Here is a 14834-nt window from a genome sequence, read left to right as displayed (position 1 = left end):
TAAATCGATTTGCTTGACGAAGCACACGGGCGTGAATTACCGTAGCGGAGCTTCTTTCTCCCTATCGTCTCCCCTTTTGTGCACAGGTAGATACGCGTATCATGTGTTGTTTGGGCATGCATTTTTAGCACCTTGGGGAAGCCAATTAATCCCTCGGGCCCGCGATAATTGGGGGAAAGGAGGTGGTGGTGTCTGTACCTACTGGTGACGAATTATGTGGTAGCTGATGTTGTATACACCTAACTACTTCATTTTGGCGCGTCGGTCGCTCGTTACGCACGTGACGAAGAAAAGTACTGGGTATATAATAGATGGTAGGTGTCGCGTGTAATTGCCCACATCCTTTGAAGTTCATTGAGGCGATGGTGATAAAAGAGATGTTTGTCCCGTTTGGTATGTATGGCTTTTGTCGGAAATCGATTAATCGGAATAACGTTTAGTTCAATAGAAGTAGTTTTTTTTAGTTGATCGTTACAAGTGTAATTTAGATAACACTTTGGTAACATTTCAATTCAAATAACCCTTGCGACTGCGCATACCATGTATACACCATCGATTTTCAACGAAACGGCGCAAACAACTGAACGGCCCATCATCGCGGCGCAACCAAACCAAGACTCTCTGGCCAGCAAGTACACAATACCCACCCGATCGTCGAACCGATTTCCAAGTCACTGATCTCTCTCTCTCTCTCTTCCGCTCGATCATCCGTGCGCTCTGTTATATGCTTTGCATTACATGCCCATGCGCCATGTGTCCAGGAGCGCGGAACGCTCATTAGAAAGTTTTTTCGCGTATCATGTTTAATATGGTTACGCTCGTGGTCGATTGTACGTGCATTATATGCCGCGCATGGAAAGGAAAAGCTGTTCCGATCGGCCACGTACTCACGGCGACGAGTGAAAATGATATCTCTTTTATCGTAATCGCAGGGAGCAACGCACCCTGGTTCCTTTTTTTTTCGTCCCCATGGCAGAACGGGAGGAACAATCGATCGCCTTTATTTTTTTGTCCTGCCCGTGGTTTCTCCCGCCTGCATGCACAGCTAATACATACATACTCAGCGCAAGAGGTATACATGCGCGCGTGTGGCCATGTGTTTCCGGTCCGTGTTGAGCAATTGCGCGCGCGAAGAGAAAACGACCTTATTTTAACCAGCCTCTGGATGCCGATGGCCGTACGTGATTTGGTTGCGGATTATTGCGACCTGCGGCCTGTAATTATATACCGATCGCGCTTGTGTGAGCTCGCGCTTGGCTGTGATTTGAGATGGTTGCGCGTACAAAATATTTTTCTTTTTGTCGTTAAATTATTTTTTTTTTTTCCTCCTTTTTTTTCCATGTGCCCAAGGGGGGTTTCATTGACGATTTACACACATTGTGCGCTGTACATGGTGTTGATTATGCTTGAGATAGTGCGTGCTTGTTTTGCGATCTTGTAATCTTATCGAGTGTTCGTTGTCGATTTAATCTTGCGTTTACAGATGCACCAGATTTTTAAGGTGTCTTTAACAACATTCGTGTGTGTAGTTCGTTACTTGTAGTGCTAATTAGTATAAGATGTCTTTGTCATGCAAACAGAGTTGATTTCTCGTATCCTACGATTTTGTGAAGATCTTTTTAGAGACTCTGAACAAAATAAGGCTTAAAATAGTAAAAAAAAACGCGGTAAAACGATGGAAACGGATACAATTCATACCTCTTTTGGTTGGGAAATTTTCAATGACTTTTTTTTCCAAGACTCTCGTCATAATTTACAGCTGCTTACTGGCAGTAAAATTTCTTGCACTTCGTTAATGCCCCACAGCAGAAAAAAAAAAAAAAAAAAAAAAAAAAAAAAAAAAAAAACACAATACAAAAGACTCACGGAATATAAATTTTATATTATCGAACGCGCAGCCAAGGTCGACAATCCTTGAAAGACACAATGAATATTCGACCATCGTCGATTCCACCTCCGTACAAGTACTTCGTTATCCGTCGCTTGCTTCCATCGATAATCAACTTTTTTGTTTATACATTTTCAAAGCAATCAAACGTAAGAGCAAAAATCTCTGCCTGAAAGCCTCTCTTCGAACTGTTGCAAGTCAATGCTGGTACTTACGAGCGAAAATTTTACTCCCAAAATTCCCCCGTCGCTCGTTCATACCAACAAACAGCAAAATCTATAACCACAGGTCAGTCGGGTACATGCGCCGTGTATCTTTAAAAGAACGAGACTCCAAAGTCGTCCTTGCAACCGAAAATACGAAATAAAGGAAGTCGGCCGACTCTCCGCAATGTGATCGTCGTCAAGTGCTGTGGCGTGTGTCCGCGATGTCGCGCCTCGAGTGACAATCAGTGACCGATAAAACCAAAGAAAAAAAAAAACGAAACTAAATAAAAACAACAGAGCAAACATGTACGGAGCAACGATGGTGGTGGAGCCAAGGGATCATCGCGGCTCCTCGGCGGCCCACCAGTCGCTGTCGCAGCACCACCACCATATGCTGCACCAGCAACAGCAACACCATCACCACCAGCACTACAGGCACCAGATGGTAAAGACGACGCGCGTCCATCAGAGCTCGCGCACGAGCTCGCGCGTCGTCACCGTTCAAGAGAAGGTCATTCGCTCGAGGCTGCAGCTCGGCTACTCTACGCCCACCAGTTTTATCAATCGGTATTGTATTACATTACACGCTTATTGTCTTACTCATCCTTTTTTTTTTTTTTTTTTTTTTTTTTTTTTTTTTTTTTTTTCTTTACGACATTTCGAAATGTGTTGTATCCCATTATTCAGTCACGATGTATATTTTGGCTAAGGACAAAGATTTTCAATGCCAGCGTTTAATGGTGCCAATGAACCGTATTATAAACTAATGGTGTAAGGGGTATTGAGAAATACTGACATTTAAGATGAGTCGATAACTTGTGATTTTTCAATCACGGCACTGTATTTTCCTTAAGTGCGTGCTTAGATTGAGGTGATTTGATGATTAATTTATTGCGCAAAAATCAATCTTTTGGATAGTAGGTATACATTTTTTCTTTAATTTATTGACGTCAAATTCGATTGAAATCACCAGGAAAACAACTCGATTAAACTGACGATAAAATCGAAGCACTGGTTGGATAAGTGTACGTAACAACCACGAGTGCAATTGCTGTATAAATTTCAATGCCAAGGTTTTATCGGAACAATCGGGAAAATGTTTGTCGATCGCCAGCGAACCGTAACAATAAAAGGCGACAAAAAAATGGCATTGATCTCAATCAAGGAAGAATTTTTTACCATCGCAATTTCCAATAATCTTGCAGTGTGACTCATAGAATCATCGTAAAAAAATCAAGAGTACCTCAATCTAGCTACTGTTGCTACTCTGTTCAATTGGCACTGTACCGATCAAACGCAGCGTACACGAGAGAGAGAGAGAGAAGAAAAGTTCTTTACGTAGCCAAATCGATGTTTTACGTATACATGTACACATAACGTGTTACGTGACAGGTTTAAAAAAGTCCTTTTCAGTCCAAGTGTTCTTGACTTGTGCCGGGTTTTTCGGTATAAGGTGTATCATTTACAGAAATGTCTTGATGTATATTGTGTACGATTAAATCGGATAGTCGTTCCCGCGGAATAAATCAAGGTATAAGACTAGTGTGTACCTATACTTTTATTTGTCCAAACAACAGAACTGAGGAGAGAAATTTCATTTTTTTTCTTTTTTCTTTTTTTTCAAAAAGAATCGAGCGCTCGACTCGATAAAATCTATAATGAAAAAGTCGGCGCGCGCCGGGGAGCAAGGATTTTTATCGCAGCGTTCTTAATAAACGCGTAAGTACACTCTTCGTGTCGCCTAACGTATAATCATGCCTAATTGACGGTTATGGATCTATAAAAAGACCGTAAATGCTCGTGCGCGTAATGAACGTGTACAGCTGTGGTCTCTCTTACCCATCAGTTAAGGCAGATGAGTGGCTAACTGGGTCGCGAAAATATTTTGCGAGACTTGCAAGTTACTTTTCTTTTTAATACCATGAGACTGAAAAATACTGGAAGATCTTTTATCCCCTTGATCTTAAATTGTCTCGATTGAATGGTTTAAGTATACATACATTTTGTGTATTATTTGGATTGATAGATGCATGATTAGCAGAGTTATTGTCACGTTACTCGATGGAACGTTGCGGCTCTAATAAAGTCTTGAAGATCTAAAAAAAAAATTTTTTCATTTTTTTATTTTTTTTTTACAAAAAGTAAACAGAAAATAAACTAAATTCCTGACATAGAATTCGATAACATACACTCACATACGTAAATAGACAGATTTTTATAGCACGCTTTCGACCCCTAAATTTTTTTTTAAAAAGCGATACAAAGTTATTTTATGGAAAATCAAACACAGCAGCTGTATCTGTAGACACACAACGAGTCTCAAATTTGCAAGAATCTAAAATCATGAAAAAAAAAAAAAAAAGATTTTACTAGTAATCGGTGATAAAAAAAAATAGAAAAATAAAACCAACATCGTGCGGAGAAGATTTAATACTTGGAAAAAATCAAGATAGAGCAAACAAAGCGGGCGCAAGCATGCAGCGTGAAAAACCAAAGCCACCGAGTCTTAACGTGCATATAACGGGGCGCGGTATACCCCTCTCTCCTCCTTTTTTTTTTTCTTTTTTTTTCCTCCTCCAGCAACGTGTTATTGCATAATAACAGAGACGCCCACCACACCGCACTATACACCTACATATGAACTTATCGAGCGCCACCACTGGCTCCTACATATACAGTGCTCCCACCTGCTAATGCCATTAGGCGTATCTCTTTCTCTCCTCGCCAGTGCAGGATATTACAGGAGGGGGCACACGTACCTATATACCCTCTCTCGTCATATCGAATGCACGAGAGGACGAGCTTCCGGCGTGCATCGCTCGCCGATGCGGATATGAAACGACTGGAGAGCTTTACTGTATATTACTTACTGCTGAGGGGAAAGATTGGCCGATAGCGTGTCGAGGTACACATGGTGATGGGCACCTGATGCAGTTTGGCTTTTAGGTTGATATGTTGCTTTTTTTTTTTTTTTTTTTTTTTTTTCTTTTGAACAGACGAGAGGGTATTATCAATTACCATCTGTTTGATTTTAATTGAGGTCGCGGGACTAGTGGGTCGTCGTGATGTGAAATCAATACGATGCTTGCGTTATAACGAAGCTATCGTTTTTTATGTTTCCTACATGATGTACGTTCGTCTTTGCTCACGAGAGTTTGTGTTATTTATGTGATGGATAAAGTAAATATTAACTGTTAGGCGTGTGTTCCGTGCATGTATAATTTCATAATTTGCCGTGACCAAGTACTAATGAAAAATATAAAAAAAATAAAAATCAAGTTCCACTTGTACACCTCAACCCTTTGGTATAAAACACGAGCGTTAATTATTCGCACATTAAATCATCGTACCTACGTATTATTATTATACGGATCCACAGCACAGCTTTCGCGATCTCGTGCACTCCGTGCTCCGGCTGGCTGTTGAATTACAAAAAGTTATCCACTCATTCGGTTGATACGGACTTAATTTGTCATTTACACGCGTTTCCTGCCCTTAATGGCAGCTTAACACGGTATTTACGCCAATGCTCGCGCACTTGACTGCTAATCCCGTGTTACTGCCTGCCATTTTCCGGAAAAGTGCTTTTGACGTGCGCTTGATGAATGGCGTTTGGAAATCATTTGTTCGTTGGTATATGATCCTCGATAATTATACTCTGTTTGAGTTTTCGAGCTGATGCGCTCTGAAAATTTCACGCTCTTTAATTGGATCATTAAAATCTGTTGCTCGTTCGCATGCATTGGCTTGTTTCATTCTTTGTACGATTTGTTTTATTAAATATTTTTTACTATCTTTAATTTATTACTAAACAAATTGATAATATAAATTACACACGTTAAAGAGCTGGTATTACGTCGAAAAAACGTGCACAAAGAGTTGCAGATATCATACATTTAAACTAATCAAAATTTAATACTTCAAGTATTTCTTTTTGTTCGTAAAATTAATTAACTACGTTTACTTTAATATAATCAAATGATTATAATTATTTATAAAAATAGTGGGATGAGTCGTTAAAAACTTTTTATTTCAATTAGTTATTTGGTTAAAATTCTATGTTTAAATTATTTTATTTTATCATTAAAATATTAATATTGGATATTTATTCTTTTTATTTGTGGGAATAAAGCTATATTTTGCGAAATTCATCGACCAGGATATTCTTTACAAAATTATTTAACTATGATTAAAATAGTACAGTACAATTATTACAATGCAATAAATAGTATGAGAACTTAAAAATAAATTTCAAGTTTTTAAATTTCAGTTTGATTTTAGAAATTAAATTATTTTAATTACAAAATCAATAGTTAAAATTAATATTAATTAATTAATTAAAATTAAATTGAATTAATATTTAATGAATGTTATTAAACAGATAATATTAAATAAATATGCAGTATGCAGTACGTGAATTATAAATTATTGATAAATATTTTACTATATAATATCGAGTAAAAAAAATTTTAAAGATTTTTTTTTCGATTAATACATCATTGATGATTTAAGCTTCGTATTCAGAAGTTGGTTTAAGTTGTTACATAAATTGTTTGTTGTATAATTAATGAGTAATCAAGTAAAGTATATTAAATGTAGATCAAACCCTTTCAAGTAGACAGTTTTCAGTATATCGCACACTTGAAATGTGTTAAAGTAAGGCCTTATAACGAGGTAAAATTTATCATTAATCTATTTCAGTAAATTACACTCTTAAATGTATTTAAACTTCATGCTTGAGTTATACTGAATCGTTTTTATGCGGGATTATTTGAATCTTGTAATAACGAGCGTACTTAATAAAAAAATCTGCGGTACCGCGAAATTTCGTGAGATATTTTTCAACTGTACCGAACGTTTTGCCTTGATTTATTTACGTAAATGTCGCATCATTCATGAACATTCATCAAGTTGAGATTGAAAAAACAAGCCTCCAAATGACCCTCATAAATCAAAAGCTCCAGTCCCCCGACTACCTCCACCCTAATTAGCTTTTTTTATACTCTCAAATCAACAAAACTAAAAAACTAAAAAAAAAAAAAAAAAAAAAAGTGAAAAGCGTGCACGTCAAATTAAACCGAAAAAGGCTCCTAATTTCGTCGTCGCGGGATTGCCCCCAGCACCTGTAAGTACAACTCGCCGCTCCAAAAACAGTCGCAAACGAACGAACGGGTAAAACGCGGCTCTCGACACGACGCGCCGTCTCTTGCGAAACGCAAAAGACCCACTAATTGAAAGAAAACGCCGGTGCGTGAAAAAGCGGGCGAACGCTCCACACAAGTTTTTTTGCTTTTTTTTTCCTCTTTCCAACAGCTCATGTCTATACAGAGGCTGGTTCAGTGAACCTCTGACCCGTTTGAGAGCGCGTCTAGCTTCAGCGATGCGCCAGATTTTGCAGCCGAGAGATGAACGAGCTTTTCGAGCTTCTATTGCTGGCGCTAATGGCAATCGACGCCCGTTAATTGCTCGATGATAATTATGGACCCTGTGCCATACCGTGCCATACTATGCCGTTGCGTGTCGGTCTTGGCTGCGCTTTTAATCGAGTGTCTCCTCTGCTCGAGTTGTCGTTCTCATCCCGTGGGTGTTGCACACGTATAGCCGCGAAGCCCAAAACCGCCCATTGCGTCGGGCGTGCATTTGACGGCGCCAGAGAGAGAGATGCGAATGGCACGTGTATAACGTATGCGCGTCTGCTCCCGAGGTTGATTTTATAATCGGAGTATGGGCGTGATTTCCGATAAAAACTACCGCTGCTGCTGATCGATCGGAAATCGTGGCAGAGCAGCTGTGGGTGTTGTTATTGTAAGCTCTTTGAAGTTTTCTTTCGTTGGTGCATTGGTGGGTTCGATGAACTTTCACGTTGATTTAGCTTTTTATCGTTGGCTTGAAAGCCATTTGCGATTCGATTGCAATGTTACGATTCTTACTGTTGCAAAAAAAAAAAAAAAAAAAACATGGATAACCCATCGGTTTTGTTATTTTTATTTACATGTTAAGAAATTGATAAAACGATATGGGCGTCTATAGTTAAAAACTTTTATTACGGATAACTGCAAAGTTCGTGGAATTTGTGAAAAAACGTAACGTGTATTTGCGTCAAAACTATACAAAACAAAATGAACGAAGGAGCATCAAAATTGTTTTGCAATGGTTGAATAAAGTATCAGAACCAATGACTCTCTTTTTGTTCACCCGGATAATCCCCAGACAACCAAACCCATAATAAATAACAGTCTCCATTGATACCCCGTAAATCTGAATTGTCCAAAATCAATTACACGAACCCTATCGATCAGGTGCAGGCTGATGCCGTGCTGCTCGTATATACAAACACGCACAATGCAATGGACGTACACGCGCAACAACAATGCAGGATCGGGGACAAGAGGGAGAGTGAGAGAATGTGCGCAGGTGCGCGTAATTTACAGCTACTAGACCAGTACCTGCACACAGAAGAGAGGTAATATAATAGAATGAGGGGGCGGGAGGGAGAAAGGGAGTCAAGTTTCAAATGCTTCTGTTTCTGTTCTCTGTGTATTATACATATGTATATACCTAATGTACAACAATGTAATCGCACGCGCGTGCCCACGACGCGTGAATATTGCGATGAGCTTTTGCGAAGCTTTGGCGGGCGATAGGTACATGTATAGCTTGTTTATTCTACCGCGCCCCGTTATTACGGGGAATCATGATGATGATGATGCGCTACCGCCAACGTTGCTGTTGCTACATTAAATTACGCTACGCTAGTTGTGTTGTTGCTGCTTTTATTTACTGCAGTACGCGCGGGTGCATGTGTGGTGTAATTATTTTTAGTTAGATTTTTTTTTTGCCAAGTAGCTTTTTTTTTAGTTTGTACCTACAACGAGAGTGAGGCTGTGAGTGAGGCTGTTGCTCGTGTTTGTACGAGTAGGTATAGCGAGTTGCCAACATTTTTACAATGTCTCCGAGATACTACTTTGTCTTATCTCCGATATATATTATACTATGGAAACATTTTGTGATATGTATTTCTTTTCTTTTTCTTTTTTTTTTTCTTTAGTTCATCCATAGAATATATTTTATTGCATATTATATGCACACGCCCACACATATACTCTGTGGAATTTTCATGCCCCAAGGACTACGCACTGGCAGTTGGCGTTAATTGGACAATAAATAATTTCTATTACACGTTGATGAAGAGTTACGCGAGGAGTTTGACTTATATCGGCTCTTTTTTTCCCATGAGCCCGTTATTACGTATATGGTACGTGTAGGATTGATCGTCGGGTGTGCGTGTATGCGTTGTATTAGATAATTCTTGATTTGCGCTGTTGCATAATTTACTGCATAATGATATAATATATGAGCAGAGTATAGTTACTCTGGTCGATCCTGCCGTGGACGAATCCATCAATTTGCTGTACCTACCTGCCTATTTGTCTATTGTTGATTTATTTAAAAGGATTAAAAAAAAAATTAAATTAAAAATTCATACTTAGTCAATTAAATGGGCTAAAAATACGCCATTTTTGTATATTCAAGAGACAGTAGTCCAACAATATAATTCATGAGTCGTCTGCGGCTCTACAAAATATAAATTATTGATAAACAGTATCTACATGGTCCGTCTCTTACAGCACCGATTCATTTCGTTACTAGTAACGTACCCTCACGTGTAAATATAACGATTTGCAAGAAAAAAATACAAATACAAATACCATCAGGAGAAATCAATAGCATATTATACGCAGGTCCGCCTCTATTTTTCGATCTCCCATTTAATTTTCAATGCCGCAGTTGTCGACAAAATTTGCTTTTTCAGTCCATCTCACGTTGATTAAACACGTGAAAGTAGAAAACACCTGCGTGTGTATAAATTCCGTGGATGGGGGAAAAAAAGAGGAAAGAAAGAAACGGGAAATAAATCACATCCCGATTACCCTTGATTCGCCCGATCTCTCCACGGGCGTTTATCTGTCCGTGAATCGACTCGCACACGTACAGACTCCCCCTCCAAGCGGTACATATATTATATTGACATAAATAAGCGTCACGCGCGTTTACAGTCCCAGTATTAGCTATAAACACAGAAATGAACCAGCGCTGATAAATCCATCGGTGCACGAATAGAAATATATTGCCTTCCGATCGAGGAGAAATCCATTTCCCTCGCCTCGTTTATACATATACACACCTCCTCTTTGTCAGTCGCGCGATTGATTGGTTGCCGGTGCGTTTTTGTATCGCGAACCTTTGCTGGTGTTGTAAGAAGACAAGTTAGGAAAAAATAACACGTATGGAGGAAAACCTTAAGAGTGCAGGGCTCGCATATTACTGGTATAACACAGCAGCGAGTGGGTTTCTCTCGAGACGAAGCAATAACAACGACGCTGGTAATGATAAAGGTCGAGCCTCTCGCATATACTTTATATTATCCCTCGCACGTTTTATTCGCGCGTGTAATATATAGATGTATGCATCATCGATGAAGTGCATCAGCTGCTTGTATCGACACTTGGGCACGTGCCACGAGGCTCCTCGAGCCCGAATATATTATGTACCTTACTTCCTTTTTTTTTTTTTTTTTACCATAAGTATCGTGTTGTACATCAGAAGTTGATCCGAAAAATCGATACATACAACAAACAAAAAAATTTGTCTCCCTTTCAACACGCGCATAATTTAATTTTGCAATTCAAATCTGTGCTTCGCAAATTAATGAATTGCATATTAAATTGCTATAAAATCCACGTGCACTTGGTATTCAAAACAAATATCCTGCGATTCTAATGGTATTTGTTTTCTTTTTAACATCGAGACCAAAAATACGTGACCCAGAATAATATTTTTTTGTAAAACAATCAGCTACGCGCAGAAAGACGGGACAAAAAAAAATAATGCGAGCAATAAAATAATCCACCATGAAGGGCTCTCGATCGAATATGTCGGGACTCAACTCTACAAATAAAACGATACAAAGCAGTACCTGTACCTACACAGTGCAGATAGCAAGCTGCACTCTCGTATCGTTTCACCAGCCGTCACATTCATCCAATCCTCCTATACATGTTAACTAAATCTTCAGCACCAGCAGCCGGCGCGTGGTGAATGCTACGTATCTCCTGAGCGCACCTACACACACCAAAATATGCCAAAAAAAAAGATAAAGAGAATGAAGCGGGGAGAGGGCCAGGTGCGCGTGTTTTTCGGGCCCGTGTACAGGCATCTCGCCCGAAGGAAAAAGAAATAAGAGTAACGCGACGAGCCACACGCTCGGCACGAGCCACTGATGACGGCTACGAGCAGATGTGCCTCCTCCTCCTCCTCCTCATCTTCTTCTTTGATTCTGTGTACACATGTATACGTGAATCGCCGGCTGCTGCCGCGCGCGCTTTTCCTCTGGCGCGCGCCAACTCCCTCTCCCGAGGCTAAGTATATGTGTGTAGCGAAGAGGAAGAAAAAAAGAGAATCACCCCGGTAACCAGCAGGTGCTCTCCGTGCCGGACAATCTCGGTGAGCCACGTGCGCCGGTCCCTTTGCTGCGATTATACTTTTCCTTTTTTTTTTTTTTTTTTTTTTTTTTTTTTTTTTTTTTTTTTTTTTTTTTCTTCCAAAGAGAGGAGAGAGGGTCCTCGGCTGTCTTTCTTTTTTCGAGTGCCTATACATGTGTGTATATACGTATGATGAAACCCGCTGGCACTTCTTTTCGGGGGTACGTGTAATACTTGGTGCCCGAGAAGGAAATCATCAATCAGACTTTTCATTTTACAAAAGTTCTGCGTCTCGAAAACCTTGATGGATGTATACATTTTCCTTTTTCCTTTTTTTTTTTTTTTTTTTTTTTTTTTTTTTCTTTTGCAATACAACAAACGCAACATTCCTTCCCAACGTCGAGCAAAGCAATCATTTCATCGGGAAAGAGAACTTATTTTCCTCGTGGATAAATCAACCAAAACCAAGCAATTACGCTCCATCCCTCCCGTACATGTGTACGCCCTATTTCGACAGTATAGCAACGGAGCGCGCCGCACGTGTCGCAACAAACGGTATATATATACATCTACAATGTATGTGTGTAAAAATAAATCAGGTCCAGTCGAACTGTACGATATTACTATCACCGCCACACCATTCGAGCAGCCGAGAGTCGGCCAAAATACGATTTCCGGGTGTCAGCTCGAGTGCGATAAGCTCCAGGAAGAAGGGAAAAAAAGGAAGCAGCCGGCCGTCGAGAAGAAAAGCGGCTTGGAATGAAAAAAAAAAAAAAAAAAAAACAAAGAGGCGCTCACGTTGACCCGAAAAACATTTCCATTAGCGCGAGCTTTTAGAACTACAGAGTCACCGATGCGAGCCGAAAAATCCTTCGTAATCTTCTTCTTCTCCTCTTTCAATGTGTAGGTAGGTTGGTATACACCTATACACATAATCGTGCACATATTTCGCTAGCCGCTGATGGCCGAGTTCTTTTTTTTCCTGACTTACAATATAAGTACTGCACGTGTACCTGATTCACGTTGGAGCACTTGGCTCGTGATCTGAGAAAAGCCGCGCCCACGTGCACTTCCTATCGATCATACCACCACTACACGCGCGTACATCTATACGTATAAATTGGGATTAGAGGTGCCCCTGCGGAGCGATCGATATAAATAAATCGGTTGTCCTTTTCGTCCCTGTACTTTCTCCCTGTCGTGGTGGCCTTTGTTTTATTGCCAAGGCACGATCTCCGCTTTCGCCTCGGATTATACCGATGTTGTTCCCGTTTCGCCGAAACACGCGATATACACGTGTACGGGGTTTATTTTATTGTGCCGTGTCGTGGAACTGTGGGTGGATTTTCGGACCCCCTCGGGGGATTTGAGATTTTCCTCCTGCCTCGATACTCTTTTCTAGAGGTATTGTATGTGTACCGTTTTAATTGATTAGATTTCGGGGATTGGATCGAGCGCGAGACGTATGGTGATGAGGCTAATAATATTTTTGGCTTGCGTCGCGAATGAGCCATTCGTCCGATTGAATATTCAGATGTTTTCGTGGGTGGTGATGTATACCTTTCAAATTTTCGAAATTACGGTATAACATATATTATACCTATCTGTCTCGGTCACTGGGATACGCAGAAACTGTAGGTATCGTGTTTGGAAGACAACATTCTAATTAATTATTCGGAGACCGGTCTTTTTAATCAAAGTCGGAATAAATTCAGATCAAAGCATACAAAAATCTGTAAAAATAACAGAAAAACCAAAATTGAAAAATAAAGGACGTAACAAATCGTCCAAATATTCAAGTACCGTGTCGTAAAGAGCCTACGGGGACCCGTAAATGCCATTGAGCCCCAAAAATGAGCCATTAGGGGATCCTTCTCTATTTTCGGGGGCACTCGATCGACGTGCGCATACATATATAGGTGTGTGCTTCTGTACTCTTGGCTTCTTAATCTACGCGATGCAGCTTCCCCGGTGGTCCTGGTACAATACAGCCAAGAGCGCGACGAGACAACAAACTCGGCGCCTGCGGGCTAATTATTTCGGTGTGGGAGGAGGAGCTCTTCGATATGCTGGAATTTCAATGAGATATCGAACTGTGTAATGCCGTGTGGTGATTAAGCAATTATACATATTCGTCTTGGCTGTATTGATGATTATGATTCAATCGTCTCGTGTGGTTTTCACGTATTGAATAATATATACTTTGTTGTTGGATAAAGTTTAAAAAAAATAATATTTTCATCGTCTATTCAATTTGACTGAGTGAAAAACAGGATGTACGATGTTGAAATATTTAATTTCTCTTATCCAAATGATTCAATTAATTCTTATATATAAAAAAAAAAAAAAATTATTTTTCAATCACGTTAATGTAGATTTACCAAAAATGTCGATGCCATAGTTATGTATGATAAGTTACATACTGTATTATTATGCTAGAGCTATTATTATCATAAAAATTGTTGTTTCGGTTGAAAAAAATGTTTGTAAAAAACTGTGAAAATCATACTTCAACGAAATTTGGGCCATTTTAAAATTTGTCACCCAAATATTTTACAACACCAGGGGTAAACATATATTTTCCATTAAAAAAACAAACCTCATAAAACTATCCATCCAACGGTTGCGTGCCAAACACCAACCGTCACAACAAATATTCGGCGCTTCTCGAACGCAAACATTGTATACGGACACACGGAAGCCACCCACCCACAGCGACAACAGAGTCGGACAGCGTCAAACCCGAAAGTGAAAAAAAAAAAAAAAAATGCGCAAAGATTCTAAACATCCCCGTTGAGAGTTAAATGCGTCCGCTCTAATGTTCCTGTCTCTTTCATTACCGGGAGTCCGAACGTCCACCGCACCACGGGCAGTCGCGTCCCCCGGCGTTGTCGTCACTCCTACAGGATAATTTACGACGGACCTCCCCGTGCGGGTCTACCTCCGAGCGCAAAAGATCCATTAAAAAAAAACAGCTGACCGTACGCCCAGTGTATACAGGTATATATGTGCGTAACACCAGCGTCAACGTCGGCGCGTCATGCTGTATCGAGAAAAACAGAGAAATTCGCTTTCCCCACCAAAGTACGCCTATATACGCAGGGTCATTCCTCTTTTTTACTTCCACCGTTACTATACAATAGGGAAATCCACGAGCCCACAACGTATTGTATATATATATGTATGGCAACCCCACATTACACATCATACAGGCCGATAATCGCGCGCATATCCTTCCTCTCCTTTTTTTTGTTCCCT

At 40.0% G+C, this 14834-nt stretch overlaps 1 protein-coding gene across 8 annotated transcripts in view; it reads left to right on the top strand.

The window, feature by feature from the left end:
- The window catches only part of siz (Brefeldin-resistant Arf-GEF family protein schizo), a 113461-nt gene that overhangs the window by 85592 nt on the left and 13035 nt on the right, over positions 1–14834 (top strand). For 3 of the 8 annotated variants that reach the window (XM_014361665.2, XM_014361664.2, XM_014361662.2), the window contains exon 2: positions 2177–2661. The exons of 4 other annotated variants lie outside the window; for them this stretch is intronic. In XM_014361665.2, coding sequence (XP_014217151.2) covers positions 2399–2661 — 263 coding nt within the window. In that variant the 5' untranslated portion in view covers positions 2177–2398. The remainder of the gene's footprint in view (positions 1–2176; positions 2662–14834) is intronic. One more of the 8 variants, XM_014361663.2, reaches the window with a different exon arrangement.

This window comes from Copidosoma floridanum, unplaced genomic scaffold (genome assembly GCF_036245765.1).
Source record: "Copidosoma floridanum isolate Cflo_tuat_1 unplaced genomic scaffold, Cflo_Japanese_pri ptg000009l, whole genome shotgun sequence".
Classification (NCBI taxonomy): domain Eukaryota; kingdom Metazoa; phylum Arthropoda; class Insecta; order Hymenoptera; family Encyrtidae; genus Copidosoma; species Copidosoma floridanum.
Note: the sequence above shows the minus strand (reverse complement) of the source record. Positions and strands in the feature narration are given on the sequence as shown.